This window comes from Pteropus medius, unplaced genomic scaffold (genome assembly GCF_902729225.1).
Source record: "Pteropus medius unplaced genomic scaffold, Ma_sr-lr_union100, whole genome shotgun sequence".
NCBI lineage: Eukaryota > Metazoa > Chordata > Mammalia > Chiroptera > Pteropodidae > Pteropus > Pteropus medius.
Window position 1 is genome coordinate 16,374,166 of NW_024349803.1, and position 16,433 is coordinate 16,390,598.

At 52.0% G+C, this 16,433-nt stretch overlaps 1 protein-coding gene across 3 annotated transcripts in view; it reads left to right on the plus strand.

Annotated features, from left to right (window-relative positions):
• The first annotated feature begins 1,863 nt into the window (after positions 1–1,863).
• Positions 1,864–16,433, plus strand: part of GASK1A (golgi associated kinase 1A) — a 43,767-nt gene continuing 29,197 nt past the window's right edge. The window contains exon 1 of one of the 3 annotated variants that reach the window (XM_039837449.1): positions 1,864–2,545. In XM_039837449.1, coding sequence (XP_039693383.1) covers positions 2,543–2,545 — 3 coding nt within the window. In that variant the 5' untranslated portion in view covers positions 1,864–2,542. The remainder of the gene's footprint in view (positions 2,546–16,433) is intronic. The other 2 variants (XM_039837447.1, XM_039837448.1) reach the window with 2 other exon arrangements.

The window sequence follows — 16,433 nt, forward strand, 5'->3', positions numbered from 1 at the left end:
GTGGAGGAGGATGTTATCACGGAGGTAAATTGTCACATCTAAGATAATGTGGATACAGTGGTCTGAATGACAGGATTCCGGGGCTGGGAGGAATCAGTGTCAACCAGGACTTAGTAAAGAAAGGGAGGTTGATTTCATAGGCCGGATCCTGAAGGGCAGGCGGAGTCACTGCAGATCTGGGGTGTGTTCTCAGCTCGGTGGGTCCGGAACTCGGTGTTATGTGCTTCCTCAGCTGTGGTCATTCCTGGAGCACTGACCGCTCACCTGCAGTCTGGGCTACTGAAGTGGCGGTGTTCACTGACGGTGGGTTCCCACACTCACTGTCTGGGCGCCCCCTTAGCTGGGCAGAGTATCAGGTCTACACACGGTGCTGAGCTTGGGTGTCTGGCTTCAGAAAGTAGAGTTTTGACTCTGTTCTTATGTGACACTTCATGTCACTGGGCCAGGTCCTGGAGCAGCTTTTCCCAAGTGTGTCCCACGAGTCTCCAGGGCTGGTTTCTCTGAAAAAGAGCTCTGCATCCAGTAAACCGGGGGAAAACTGGATCCCTTCCTTTTAAATTATTTTTATCTACAACAGATGTATTCTGCAGGTCACCACAGTGCCATTTGAAAACATTGAAGAACTTGTCTCTGTTTACCTCTGTAGTACTGTTTTTCAACTGTACTCAGCGGATATTAGTGAAGTAAAGTTAGCGATTTGAGACCACCATTAAAAACAATTAAAATGGAATAGAGTAGAAAAAAATTAGAGTGTACCATATGCAATAATATTTTATGAAACGTTTTAGTTACATTTATACATACGTTTTGTGTAAAGGGTCACAACATGGAATGTATGTACGTCTTATGTGGGTTGCAGTCAAAAAGGGAGACTGAAAAGACCACATCGTCTCCCCCAACATCTGGACAAAGCACTGAAAAGTTTGTGCTGTCGCACTGCCTCTTCCCTCATGCTCCCCATCCAGTGCTCCCCATCCAGTGCATCCCATCCAGTGCTCCCCATGATTCCCACCCTCTCCCGCCCCCTGTGCGTGGACAAGCTGCAGTTTTCAGCACTTCATCCTACCTCCCGGTCCTTATCAATCTTCTTCCTCTCACGCTCCAGCAAATAGGTTTTGGTTTGCTAAATTACTTATTGACTATCCACCCTCACCAGAGTCACTTCAACTCCCCAATCCTCAGTTTCCTCATTTGTAAAATGGCGATAATAACTTTCCTTAGGATGTTTGTGATGGTGACATGAAATAACTTACAGAAAGCATATGGAACATAATAAGGACTGCAAAACACTTCCCCTTGGGTCTGTTTTCTCCCCACCCCCACACACAATTTAAGGAGACTCTCTAGGCCTTTGCTCCACTTAAGAAGCACTGTTATCAGTGACAGTCTCAAAGTGTTCTGCAGCAGGGGACGCTGCAGAGGATGTCAGTTTCTGTCCATCTAATAATGATTCTTGTTAGTTTCAATCTTGGAGGGTAATATTTCAGCCCGGCTTCCAGATTCCCTTGGGGTGCCCTGCTGCTGACTCTGCCTGCAGGCTCTTAAGAATCTTGAGATCCAAATGTTGGGCTACGTAGGGACACGGGTCTCAAAGAGGTCCAGGCAGTGGCCGAAGGTCACTCGTTAACAGAGGGGCCAGCCCCCAATTCCAAGGCTGTGGATTCCATTCCCAGTGCTCTCTCCTACCAGGAGCATGCAGACCCATGGGTCCTGGGAGACTGCCACAGCCCACCTGTAGGTGACTGGGGACACGAGGCACTGTGTATCCATAGCGGAGGGGTCGCTATCAATCACTCCAGCTACTTAAACACTGATTAGTTCTAATGCAGAAAAACTCTTCCTGTGGTCAACAAATTTTTCTTCCAAACTACCCTTGGGGACCGAGCCCTAAGGAGGCTATGAGATGCCAGTAAAAAAGACTTGTCTTTCTGAGAGTTTGCGGGGAAGGAGGATATAGCTTTGGAGATTCTCAGCAGGCCCCTCTGAATTGCCTCGGGCTCGCAGAGCGCCGCCACGCCTTGGAGGTGGGATCTGGTCAGCACGCCCAGCCCCTGCGCTGCGCCCCTACCTCCTGCCTCGGCTCGTCAGCCCGCCGCGTGCGGTGCGTTTCCTCCCTAGCACCTGGACCACTGTTTCAGGCGGCGGCTGCTGCCCTGGCGAGCACGGGGCAGGGGCTTTTATTGTGAAAGGAGCTCCTCCCTCCTGCGCTTTCGGGGAAGTGAAGGGGCTGGGCCCGGACCAACGGCAGGGACTTTGCAAACTCTGCAAACGTCCCTAGCTAATCTTGGAGGCTCCTGGCTGCGGGAGGGCTCCCGCAGACTCACAGACCCCTCGCGCCTTCGCCCAGACCTCCTCTAACAGCGCCACCCGCAGAGCATCCCCGCGCGAAACGCGCGCCCAGGAGTTGTCGCGGGGCCACTTGGCCCCTGGAAGGCTGTGGACCTTCGGTCCGGGAAACCCGCATCCAGGAAAGCCTGGCGACCTACTGCGCCAGGGACGGCCTGGGGGCGCCAGAGGAGCGGGTCCGGCTACCGCGGAGGACATGGTAGGAATCGCGGGAGGAGAAGCGCGGCGGAAGGGTGGGTGGGCTCCAGACAGGTGGCCGTGGGCAGCGCGTACCCACTGTGGGCACGCGGAGCCCGGATGGCCTCCGGGACCGGAATCGTTCCCCCGAAAGTTGCATGGGAGCGGTGGCGGCTTTCATTTCGGCACCTAGGACGGGGACAGTCAGCTTTGGGCTTCCCATAGTGGGAGGGCCATAATTAGGGGGCTTTCAGTACGGACTTGCACACCCTGGCTGAACCGTACCCCACTCGCAATGCTGCGCAAACTTCATCCAGTCCACAGGGCGGAGAGAATTCTATGGGGGCACCCAAGGCGGCCTCTGATGGGTGAGGCGCCTTCGAAGTCAGTAATCCACTGAAAAATGCATGTGAATTTTATATTATCTTCCATAACTTAGTCGAATTTGAATATTAAAAAGTAATGCCTTACATTTATTACTATAGAATTAAGTTAGCTCTGGTAAGGTCCAGTGCCTGGCTCCCTGTACCCTACCTCCCTCCACCTCTCAGGACCACAGGGCAAGTGTGGGAGCCCTGGTCAGTCCGGGATGTCATTCATGGAGCTGGGGACCTTGTGAAAGTCGCTCTTCCATTGATAGAGCTCACAGACACCAACAAGCAGGAAAGGTGGACCCACTGAGGACGTGACCAGGCAGCTGAGCTACAGTCCACGGGTAGCCAGCCTTAGGGAAAGGGCTGCCCCTGTGGCTGGCTGCTGATTAGATTTGTTCCGGGTAGAAGCTACCTGCAGCCCCCACCCACCTGCTCCTGCAGTGCCCTGCCCTGCGGGGTGTCAGCCACGGGATGAGTTTGAGTTCTGAAAGAACCCACAGGGCTCTCCTGTCTGCTTCTGTGGCACACTCCCCAAAACTCACAGAGGGCCAGACGGAGCTCACCAGAGGTAGTTCTCAGGGAGTGCAGCGGTAGGCCTGGGGTTTGGAAGCGTTTAGAGATCCCCATAAGGTGGAGGGTCTCTGGGAGAACAGCCCGCTGTGTGCAAGGGTGTGCTGGCAGTGTCCAGACCAGAGGCTGAGGGCTGGTCAACAGGACCTGGGGGCCCAGGGAAGGTACCTGTGAGGCTCTGTGTGTGCCATGTGCATGCCACAAGGCAGCAGTGTGTGTGTGTGTGTGTGTGTGTGTGTGTGTGTGCGCGCGCCGCTTTCTCTTGTATACCACCCTCTCCCTAATCCCTCTAGGTTTTCTTCTCAAAGCTGCTAAAGAGAAAGAAATAATGGAATCTAAAGATTAAAGAAAGGGTGTAATCAAAGATACAGGATGTGAAACTGGAAAGTGTAGAGATTTTTTACTACAAAATTCCCTGTTCAGGGGCGAGAGTGCTGCCGGCAGGCGGGGGAGGCAAGGCCATCATCGGGGGACCATTCCTGGTGTGCAGGAGTCTCTCTGGCCCCCCGGGCGGCAGGTAGAGTACAGGGAGAGGAGAAGGCACCTGTCTTCTGTTCTGGCAGTCTCAGGGCACGTGGATGTGTTCGCTCTGCTGCCGGTGTGGGCTTCCTGTCCCCGTGAGCCAGCAGTCTCCTGGCTTCTCACCCTCCGTTCTGGGGACTTGAGTCAAGATTGCACTGTGTCAGGGTCCACTTGCCAGAGATAAGAGCCCAGTGAGTAACCTCGGGCAGCAGAATAGCCTTGGAGATCTCGAGGTTTCCTTTGCTTCTCCCTGTGAATAAAGGATCCTGTGATCCAGAGGCCTGCGGGCCCACGGGGCAGCCTGGGCCTGGCTGGAACCAGCAAAGGAAGGAAGGGCAGGGGGCCAGGAATCCTTTGGGGGAACTTCAGTTTCCCCCTCTGTAAAACAAGAGATTGGACCAGAAACCCATCGAGGCTCCATTTAGCTCCGAAAATGGATGATGTGTGAATAGTTTTGGGGTTGGACTCCAACCCTGGTGTTGACCTCTTAGTACGGACAACTTAGAAGTGGTTCTCAGACCTGGCTCTGCCTGCTCCCCAGACCAAACCCAGGTGGGACCCAGACAAAGGGAGTTTTTTTTTAAGGCTCCCTGGGTGATCCCAGCATGTAGTCAGGACTGAGGACGATGGGCTACAAGGCCGAGGGAAGGTCGGGGCTCAAATCTATACTTCCCCAGGTATCCCTGCAGCTGCCACTCCTTGATCACGAGTCCTAAAGTAGGAGGTTTTGGTGAAATTCATCTGGGAAATGATACATGCTGCCTGCCCCTCTTGGGGGAATCTTTCCATAGAGAAATCTCTCTTAACTCATTAAAACTGAAATGTGAATACAGGATACGGAAGCCTTTATCCAGTAATTCCTTAACACCATCATATACCGATCCAAGGTACATAAGATGGGCAAGACTGGGTTAGAAACATAAAGCTAAAAGTCTGGAGTCTTTAAATGTCATTTTTTGAAAGAGTAAGCACTGAATCGCAAGACCTATGCAGGCATTTTCGATCATCCTGAAGGGGTGTGCATCTCTGCCAGGGCTTGCTGTATATATTTCTAAAGCTAAGATTGAGACCCTTGCTACCTTTCCTTATAATAATGGGGGGAGACTTGATGTGTGCCAAAGACTCTGAACTCGGATGAAAAATACTGATAGAAGTTAAGACCATTACTGTCAAATTAAAAAAAAAAAAAAGTTTTATTCCTGATTCTTGGAGAGTAACTGTGTATATGGCAGCCATCTGCCAACTTCCACAGGTATCCATGGTTATGGTTGTGATGTATTTCCTACTCTGTGAGTATTATTTTAAAGAGTTGAAATTATACTGAACATTCAGTTTTACAACCCGATTTGTTTTACTTCACTCTTTCTCAAAGCACATTTCTATGCCTGCATTTCTAAACAAATCTTCATAGCCATACTTTTAATGCTCAGTACCAAGATTTTGGTAATCATCTTCCTGCTTGTGGACTTTAGCTCATTTCCACTTTGGGACTGTTTTCAGTGGCATGTAGCCAGCTTCTGATTGCCCACGGAAATGGGGGCGTGAATGCTGGCTAAGTGGAAATCAGACAAGCTTGCGTGAACAAATTGCTTCAGCCTCTTCATCAGAGATTGTACTGCAGTCACCCTTGAGGGCCCAGAGTGTGGCTGTGGGAGGCGTTTCCTCTTGTCTGTCTTCACTCTGCGGTGTGGGCATGTCATTGGGCAGGCACGTGGGGGAAAGGGAGTCCCAGGAGAGCCACGAAGGGGTCAGTTCACCTCTGAAGAACCAAGAGCTAAAATCCCCGGAGGTGAAGCTCAGAAGGGAGTCTCCAGAGAAGGAATGTGACCTCAGAGTCACTCAGAGCTGGCCTCGAGCCTAGGTCTCCTAGTTCTGATCCCCTCCCTGCCAGCATGCAGGTCCCGTCACAGACACAGTGGCCTTTTGATATACTTGAGGCGTTCGGTGCGGCTTGGAGTGGTGGACAAAAGGCACAGGGTTTGATCAGGCTCCTCATCTGCAAAATGGAGCATTAATAACGGTTGTAAGAGGAGCAAATGGAATCACGGAGGTGAACACACTTGGTGTCTCAGAATGGAGGTTTTACAGAGGACCCACAAAAATGAGGTGTTTTTTTTGTGTGTGTGTCAAGACGTCAAGCAAACAGTAAGGGAGTCACCGATGCATCTCGTTCACTATCAGTCCGGTGGGTGCTTTGGGACTCTTTTCTAAGTGTGGATCCGGTGTAGATAGATTCTCTTCTAAAATAGTTTTCTTGCTCCTCTAAACCTCTCGCCTCACCAGGCAGGAATTACTCAGTCTGCGGGAGATTTTGGCCCAGTCTTTGTTCCCCAGACCTTCTTGCTGGATCAGAAGGCGGGCCCCACTCAGCCTCAGGCCCTGAGGTCTAACGCTGGGGTGCCCCAGCAAGTCACCCTGCCAAGTCCCTTGGGAAGTGAAACCGGTTTTGGAATCAGACCTGGGAAGCTAAGCATCCAGCCCCTGGAGCCTGTGGGGAATTTGATACCCTCCCTCTGTGGTCACGGCCCCCACCTGCAGCTCCTGCTGCGTGCATGAGCCAGGCTGTGCACCTAGCCGGCTGGGAGCAGAGGGTTTTAAACAATCCACCGGCCCCAACCAGACCAAGCTTTGAGCCTGGGTCCAAAAACTGATTGGAAGTGTGTGTGTGGGTGGGGGTGGGCGGTAGGGGGTGGATTCCGCCTCACAAAGAAATGAGTTTCTTAGCTGTTTCAGGGGCCAGTGAGAGACAGTGCTTCAGATGGGCCTCAGAGATGCTGGCAACCCCCTCGGAAGAGGGCTGAGAGGCCCACCCCCGTCTCCTCCCAAAGCACCCACTTAGAAACAGAATGCATCAGGTTTCCTTGAGGCTCTCGGGTACCATGAGCCACCTGGGCCATCTTTGCTTGGTTGGCTTTTTAATGTGGCTGCTACAGTGTTTCCATCTGGAGCGTCTGGGGTATAATCCTTGTGTTGTCTGGATGTGTCTACATGGGCCTGCGACTCAAGGGCCACCTGGCCTGACAGTGGGGATGGAGCAGTGGTTTGTGGATGACCCCTAGGCCTCCCTTCTCTATGTGGACAGCCTGTCCCCTCCCCAAACACAGGCACATATTTTTGGAAGTGGCTCGGAGCCTGGCCATATTCCCGAGGGTCTGGCCTGGTAGCTCCAAGAACTGCTCACTGAGAGTGAGCTGGAAGGTGCTTTAAGGTAGTGGCTGGTGAATTCAAGGTAAATGGTGTGAGAGTGAAAGGGAGGGAGAGGTGGATGTGGTGGACGAGGAAGCAGCGGGGACCTCATGCCCGGCTCCAGGCTGCGACTGGTTCTGGATGAACACGTGACTTCTTTGGGCAGAGCCTGAGTCTTATTCCCAGTGGCTTTGGAATTCTTGAGTGGCACCTCCAGAAGGCCACATGAGAGGAATTCACAATCTATATAAAACAATGTATTAGTGCTCCCTCTCTCTCCCTGCTGCCTTGACATCCATCCATCCATCCATCCATCCATCCATCCATCCATCCATTTGTTCATGCATCCACCCATTCATCCATTCATTCATAATTTATCTGCTTTAAGCTAGACATTGTTCCAGGGCAGAAGATACCACAGTAAATAACACAGACCTGCCCCCTGGAACATGTAGTCTGGTGACGCTGCTTGTGTGTGCCTGTGTGTGTGCACCGTGTGGGTGTGCGTGTGGGACAGAGCAGGTAGTAGTTTCAGGGGAAAGGGAAGCACAAAGACACATTTCTTTCCTCTGAGCTACATGCTCTGATGAGGATGCAGAGAAGGGTCCTCCTCTGGCCGAGGACCGAGCGGGCTTGGGGAGGCTCCAGGACAGGGAGCGTCTAAGGATAGCTTGGATTTACCAAGCGAAGAAAGAGAAGCCACTACATATCTACTGGAAGAGCTAAAAGCCAAAACACCCTGACAATAGAAAGTGCTGGCCAGGATGACTGGACGGCTCAGTGGAAATGCACGATGACACAGCCACACTGGAAAGCGGTTTGTCAGTTTCTTCTAAAGTTAAATATTCACTTACCACGTACCCAGAAACCTACGTACTTACCCAAGAGGAAGGAAAATATACATCTATACAAAATCCTGGACCCGAATGTTCATAGTAGCTTGATTTATAAATAAATAAATTGCCCCAAACTGGAAACACCCCAAATGTCCCTCAACTGCAGGTAAGATAAACACACTGCGACCCGTCTTTACCACAGACTCGGCAATAAAGAGAAAAAGGACAATGCCTGTGACAACACGGGACGCTCAGGCCTTCTGCTGAGTGGAAGAGCTCGCTCTCGAGGGTTCTGAGTGGAAGAGCTCGCTCTCGAGGCTTCTGTACGGTGCGATTCTTTTTACATGATGTTCTGATTCTTTTTATATGACACGGTGAAGCTGTGGGAACGGAGGACAGGTAACGGTAGCCAGGGGTTCGGGATAGAAAAGCTGGGAGTACGAAGGGACAGCACGTTTTTCAGGACACTGGAACTGTTAATATGCTGCTTCAGGTGGTAGTTACATGAATCTGTACCTGTGTTAAGACACAAAGAACTGTACATTAAAAACATAGTTTTACTATATGTAACATATAATTTAAAAAATAATAGAACAAGACTGAAGAGGGAAAGGCAGTGTCTTGCAAAGCCCTGGAGGCAAACGCGAGCTGTCACAGGTTGGCTGGGAGCCTGGCTCCTGGCGGGAGTGGTCTGAGGACCCAGCCAGGAATTTGTGTTATCGGGAGGGCAGAGGGGACTGTGGAAGGGCTTCTGAGCTTGGAGAGGTGGGATAGTGTTTGCATTTTAAAGTGCAGCGTTAAGCAGAGGGGAGCGGGGGTGGGGCGAGTGTCTGGGGATGAGGGGGATCCTGGTGGACAGGATGGAGGAATGGGCCCCGCTGTCTGGTCAGACGGTGCAGCTGGGAGGGGTATTTAGGGAGGAGAACTTCCAGCCCTTGGTGACCTCTGATGGGCGAGCCTCGGGGCAGTGGAGAGTGACTCCAGGTTCTTCCTCAGGCGTCTGGGTGTACGGGCCTCTCCTTGTATTCCTGCCTTCCTCTCTCTTAGTCTTCATTTGTATTCATCTTCTGTGTCTTTTAATCACACTTGGAAGTAATCATGCTATACAAGTAACTTATTTAAAAATGATGCTAATCACTTTCATCCTATAAAGTAGATAATATTATGTTATATTCTCAAGAGCAATGGTGAAGTTTTGACGGTTTCCCCTTAATCGTCTGAATCGATTTTGCCTTTGTAGTCATAAGGACAGAGTGGAGTTGCAGTAATGAATGACGGCAGTGTTATTTATGTCGCCCTAGCCACCTTGCCTGTGGTACCTGGCGCCCTCTGCCAGCCAGCCCGCCCCACCGGTTCCCTGCTTCCTGGCCCCGGGCCCAGCTGACCACCCCTGCTGGAGGGTGGGCAGGGGCTGTGGCTGCTCCCATCTCTCGTAGCCCAGCTTCCCTGCCTTCGCTGGGCTTGGGTTTCTGCTAAGTGGCGGTGGGAAGGGGCCGTGTCACGTGCTGTTTACTTGTGGGCAGTTTTTGTTTGCCTTTCGAGGGTGTTTGCTTACAATGAGCAAACAGCCTCTTTTGGAACCATCTGGAGAATTCAAATCCTTCCATCTTGGCTTAGGATGCAGGTTCGTGCTTCCACGATTAGGAGCCAAGTCGGGTAGGGATTTTTCCAGAAACACTTATCAGCCAGAAAAACTGGTCAAAGACAGCAGAGGGGACAGGGCTGGAGGAGAGGAAGGGAGGGAAACAGAGGCAAGTCAGAGCCAGCGATGCGTGGATGTGAGATGAGGAGGGTGAGGCTGAGAGAGAGAAAGGGACTGGCCCGGGGTGGGGGGGGTGGTCCTTGCACCCCATGGGCACCTGCGCTAGAACAGACAGTTGCCCTCGCAGCCTGAGGGCATGCCCCTGGGGGGCACGGGCCCCAGGGCTGCTCTGGGTGTGGGGTTCTGAGCTGGGTCCCGGCAGTGTGTCACCCTCCAGCAGAGCAGTGACGTTTTCTGTCGGTCCAGCTCGTGGGGGCCGACTGCTAGGCCTCACTGCACTTCACACGCCCAGGGCGTCAGCCCTGTGCGCCCGCTGGGGGAGCGTGGTCAGTGACCAGTGTGGCTTGTCCAGCTGCTGGCCTTGCCCCTGTCCAGACTGGTTTTGCACCAGTGCTATGAGGTGATTTCCGATGCACCTGGCACCGGGAATTCTCAAGACATTCTGACAAGGACTTAAAAAGTTGCGGTAGTAATCTTCAGTGCTTGGTGACATGTTTGAGTGGGAAGTATTGTCAACCCTGTAACGTTAAAGGGCCATCTTTTCAAAAAGCGCGGGAGCCACAACTCCCTTCATCCTTTTCCCCAAGGAGATAAATGAACTCCATCCAGCCTGTGGGTCATCTGATAACCCACAGAGCAGCTGCAGACGGTGGGGTCATGGCACCCTGCTCTGAAGCAGGGGGGTTTGCTGCGGTGGCAGCTGTGCCCAGGCTTTAGGTCACAATGTCTAGGATGCCTGGGTCCAATGGAGATGGAAGCTGCAGCCGGTTTGAGGACGGGAGGCTGAGATGACCAGTGAATGGGCCATTTGGATGTCCATCCTTGTGCTTGGAGGAGGGTGAGTGGGACACACAGGCCTCTTTCTCTGGGACAGAGGGGCTCTGTTGTCTGCCCACACAGAGGCTCAGTGTGCACCTCCTGGGGGACCGGGACCCTGGCTCAGGAACTGGCGGCCGTTGACAGTGGGTGGCCTCCTGGACAGCATGAGCATTGCCTCCTGGCTGCCCTGCCCACTCGGCCACTGTGCAGGTCCTGGTCTGAGGCAGCTCACCGAGTTCTGTCCGCCCCATCCCCCCTTCTCCCGGTGCCCTACAGATCCTGTTGCAACTACAAAGATGCTATTGTAGTCCTTTATTTTGAAACATTTTCTCTTGAAACTCTAGTTAAAATCTCCTCATTTCCCTTTGGGGAGGGAGTGCGGATGGCTGACTGGGCAATGCCACCCTGTTTAGTCACCTCACTGTGAGTCAGGAAAGGGTCCTGGCTCCTGGTTCACACTCACTCATCTCCCAGACCCAGAGTGACTGGGTTTAAACTGTAATGGTCACAATGCCTTACTTGGTACAGTTTTAAGGCATGGAGAGTTCAGAGGGTGAGTTGTAATCAGAACTGAATTCGAACCCCGCTTACCACCTTGGGCAAGTCAGTGAACCTTTAACCGCTCAGCCTCAGTTTCCCCATGGAGATAACACTGCCCCCTGGTGGGCCTGTGTGTTCAATGCTACAGTGAGCACAAAGCACCTGGTCCAGTAGCCGTCGGGAGCTGTGATCACATTGTCCCTGAACAGCAGACAGGGCCAGAGACACAGCAAGGCCTGGTCCGCTGGGTCTCTTAGTAGTTCCCTTAAGGGGAACACCAAGGGGAGCAGGGGCTGGGAGTGGCCTTGGACCCTAGCTCGCATGCAGAAGGGGTTCGAGAGTGGGGGAGTACGTGCCTTTCTATTTTCCATCCTGAGAGCGGAAGTGGATACTTCGAAATATAGTCTTTACTCCTCGCTGCTTTGCAAGTGCCTTTGTTATTAGATGTGCTGATAGAGCTTGTTTTTCAGTGTGTCAAAGAAGCACATGCATTATTATATCACAAATTCATTTTTTAGAATATTTTGATAACTGTATTTCGATATAACTGATCGTCTCTGTAACCCTATGTCTTTCATTTTATACATTAAAAAAAAAAAAGTAAAATTCTTGAGAGGGAGACATGGCTTCCCTCTTCTAGTCAGAGCAGCCTTGGGTCCTAGAAAAGTTCGGAACCCACAGCGCTGTGCACAATCTCATCTGTGTGATCTTGGGGCATGTCGAGAGCCCTCTTCGCCTGGAAGGGTCTTCCCTTAGCGTCTACTCCAGGGTCACTAAAAAAAAAAATCTTCAACAAATTTTCGGTGTGTGCGGGACACTGTGCCGGATGTCGGATGATGACTCCTCCTTAACACAGGTAACAACAGGTATTGGCATTGGGCTTTGTAACTTTTTCATCCACGGTCTCATCGAACCCTTAATCCTTCGACCGTGAAGCTGGTATCGTGAGACCCATTGTCAAGATCAGCAATCAGAGTTGTTATTTAGAGTCAGTGATGCAGAGCGATGGCCCGTCATGCAGTTCATAGATATGAAGGACTTCGAGGTGGGCCCTCCACTCACAAATCCTAGGCTCTGTCCACCCGATCAGCCTGAAAAATCGTCACCCTTTGACAGAGCCCTTTTATTTTGATAGCTGGTTTTTGGAAATGTTCTGTTAAAAGTACATATCCTTGGAAATCGGTTTCTTGTCTAGAGCGTTGTCCTGCGTGTCTGAGTCCCAGGAGTGTCTGGGTTAGAGCTAGGAGAGGAACGGGCAGGCGGCTGCAGTGGGAAGCCCTGGACGTGGGAAGAGCTGGATTAACGGGGCCTCGAGGAGAGAAGAGCCTTGGGTGCCATGAGCGCAGGAGACACGGGCAGTGGGGTGCGATGGAGCGGGTGTGGGGGCGTCAGGAAGGGCAATGCCGGGAGGAGAAACCCTGACAGCAAGGGTGAGTCCTGAAGCCCGACTCGACTCTCTTTTTGTGTTTTGCTTGGGGAGCCTCCGACATATGTGGGGTTAAGCCGCAGATATCTAGCAGCATCCCCATTCCTGGAAGCTTCCGAGAAGACTGCCTGGGACTGGGCCGAGGGGGCATGTGACAGAGCCGCAGACATATTCTCTGTACCATGAAAACCGAAACCTGCTCCTCTCGTCCAACTCTGAGAGGGTCCCCGTGACAACGCCGGGCACATCCTGTTGTGTCTTGTTTTTAGCTGTGGCTCTCTCCATGGTTAGGTAGTGAACCTCCAGGAAACAGCAGCTCCCCCGCAGTGCCCAGCACAGTGCAGATGCAGAATATGTGCTCAAAAGTGTTTTCATTGGTTGGCAGCCTCCCACGTTTAATCTTCAGATCTCTCCAGAGCTGTCCAATATGACCTTCTGAGATGACGCAGATGGTCGCTGTTCTGTCGGCCACAGTAGCCACCCCTCGCCGGTGGCTGTCGAGTATTCGCAAAGTGGCTAGTGCAACCGGGCATGGAAAATTTTAATTTTAATTAGCTTAAATGTAGATAGTCATGTGTGGTTACTGGCTCTCACGTTGGACAGTGCAGCTCTGGTCCGGGAAGTAGAAACCACAGTGCTGATGGAGCCCAGGCCGCTGGCATAAGCGAATAAAGTGAGCTAGCTAGGCACCATGAAGAAAAAAGTCAATCTGTGTTTCATTTTTTTCAAGTTTTATTGAGCTGTGGTCAAAGAAGTGTTTATCTCCTGTGAAAAACACTACAGCAAGCGAGACCCCAAAAGCAGCTGTGCCTCCTCCGTGCTGGGGGGACAGTAGGGAGTGGTAAGGCCTGTGGCGAACTGCAGAGAGCATGTCATGGAGAGACAGCGCCAGACTCCATTGCAGCCACGTAAGACCGTGGGCCCACGGTGTGGCTAGAACTCCCCTCTTTTCAGAGGAAGCTGGAAATCTGGATTTTTATGTAGAGTATCCTGGTTTTTAAACTTTGACTCAAATTTATTTAAAACACGTCGAGCTAAACAAAAACACACCTGCAGCCCAGATCTGGCCCGCGGATCCCGGTTTACAGACGCTCCCGTGGGCCTCGTCCTGCAGCAGTTCATCGGAACCACGAAGACCGGGGTGGATTGAAGGCAACGAGGGAGGCGGATGCTTCTCTCAGTGTCCCTAATTGGCTCAGCGTCCCCTGTTGTCATTCATGGGTTTGGTCTGAAGTGGGAAGAAGGGCGTCTGAAAGATATCAACTTACCCACCTCCTGTTCTTCTCTGGTGTTGTGTCCTGGCCTCTGAGCGGCCAGAGCGTAGAGATCTCTGGAAGGCTGGAACAGCCCAGAGAGAAACTTGCTTAATTTTTTTCAGCCCCACTCACTCCTGGGCCTGAGAAGAAAATATATGGCTGTTAATATAAAAAAAAAAAGGCAGCCAGAGAAAATTTCCAACAAATGACAGGGTCTCCCAAATTCCATCTGCCTGTGCTGTTCCCACACTGGTGCTCTTGCGAGCTGGAACAAAATGGTAATTCAGTTATGGATGTGGAGAGGCACTTGGGGCCAGCAGGCTGCAAAAGCCCCAACGTATAATCAACGTAGAGACTGGAGCAGAACAACCAGCAGACAGGGAGGGAGAGATAAAGAACTCCTCCCTTAACTCCCTACCATCTTGGGAGCAGGCAGAGGGTTCACGAGCCTGTTTTGTGCATGGTGTATCTCTTCTTCCTGGATCAGTACTTGGCCCAGGAATATCTGTTCGATGAACTAATGATGGACGATCCTATGAGGGAGGTACCATTCTTATCACCATTGTATAGATGAGGAAATTGAGGCCCGAGGTCACACAGCAAGGACGCAGTGGAGCTGTGGGGTCAACATCCAAGCAGCCTGGATCTGAGCCCAGTGTTAACAGGCTGATGAGGGTAGGAACAGCTGGTGAGCTTCCGCTTCCTCTGGGCCCATAGGTGAAGCTTAGCAAGCAGCTTGGGGACTGGAGAAAGGTCATCATGAGCCAATCTGTTTTGAGGGCTGGCTTTTGGATCCGGGACTGAGCGGGACCCTCCAGGACCATTTGGATGTAGGGTGCTCAGTCCCCTGCTGAGCCTATGCCTGCAGGCTATGCACCATCCACACTGAGCCCTGGAGAATGTGCACAAACCCAAGAAGCTGTTTGTCATTCTGATGACATGTAAGTCACTCTGTTTCTGGAGCAGAGACCTAGCAGCTGCATGTGCCAGGGGCCTTGTGTAAAAGTGCATGTTCCACGCTCCCTTCGTATGCTCTGAGCAGTGAGTCAGAGCTGAGATTGTAACTTGGGCTGGACTACCATCCCTCTGTGGTGGGGCTGGGAGCCCCATGATGGGCAACCCCACGAGCCAGCATTCCTTGCATGGTGCAGGAGGTACCGAAGTTTCCCTGACTGCCTACCCTCCATCCTCTGCTTCCCACACTTTGGGTGACACCTGTAATTCCCTTTAGCAGAGTCACAGGATGTTAGTTCCATGTGTGATTGTGTCTGGGAGATTGGTGAGGGGGTCTGAGATCACATCACTGGGTCCGAGGGTGGACAGGCCCTCAGCAGGACCTGCTCGTCCCACGGCTGGCCTCTGCTCCCCGCTCGGCAGGGCTCCCTCTTGGCCTGACTCTGCTGTTTTTCAAGCGGGAGGTATTCAGTGTTCAGGCTGCTGTTTTCATGACGCGGGAGGTGGTGGCGGTGATAGGTAGATAGATCTGGGATCCGCAGAGATGCGGAGAATCTTCAGATTGGAAAACAACACATTCTTTTCCTAAAGTGCACCACCTCCCGGGGCCTGTCATCCCCGGCCGCTCTGACCCTCACTCTGCAGGTTCTTTCCTCTCCAGCTGTAACTCACATGACTCTGCACAGGGAGAAACCTGACATTTATGGAGCCTCTACTATGAGTCTGGAATGATTGTAAGCATTTGACAGTTATTTTATTTGTATAACTGTCCTATAAGGTTGTGTCTTAGATTGGCCTCCCCTAGAAGCAGACCTTCAGAGAAGGATTCCAGTGCACGTGGTTTATTTGGAAGATGTCACTAGAGGACAGGAACAGGTAGCGGGTGGGGGGAGGGAATGAGACCAGGATGGCAGCTGACGCAGCAAGCGTGAATGAGCGGGTTACTGCTGTGGGCCATGGACTCATTCCTGCTGGGACTTTGGGGAGATGGCATGGAACATGCTGCCTCAGAGTTGTCCAGCCAGAGGGGTTAAGATGTGGAGCCTTTACCCATCAATTCCTGTCTGAGGGCTGATCCCAGCAGGCATACTCGGGCATCCAAAGGAAGCCTGCGGGCAGAGAGCCGAAGTTGCTTGTGGGAGGGGACCAGGGCGGGGCACCCAACCCAGCAGCTATAGGTAAGTGTGTTAATTTCTCCCAATTTACAGGTGAGGAAATTGAGACATATTCCACGTTAGTGGGTCACTACCAAGCGGTCCCCAAACTTTTTGGGACCAGGGACCGATGTTCCTATGAGAATCTAACATCTGATGATCTGAGGTGGAGCTGAGGCGGTGATGCTGGTGCCGGGCAGCGGCTGCAAATACAGATGAAGCTTTGCTGCTGGCTGCTCACCCCCTGCTATGTGACCCCCGTTCCTAACAGGGGGTTGGGGACCCCTGATTTAAGGGAAGAAAAGAGAAGAGAGAAAGGAAATATGAGTCATACTTTCCTTAAGGGCAAGCAGTGGTTCATGAAACTTTTATTTTGGTTATACACACACATATCGGGTCACAATATCAAATGCATTTCTACGTGTATCAGTAAAAAGAAAGTCTGAAGGCCAGTGGGATGGATGGCAGACCTGCGGCGGTCGGGACCTGGTAATAAATCAAGAGGGTAAGT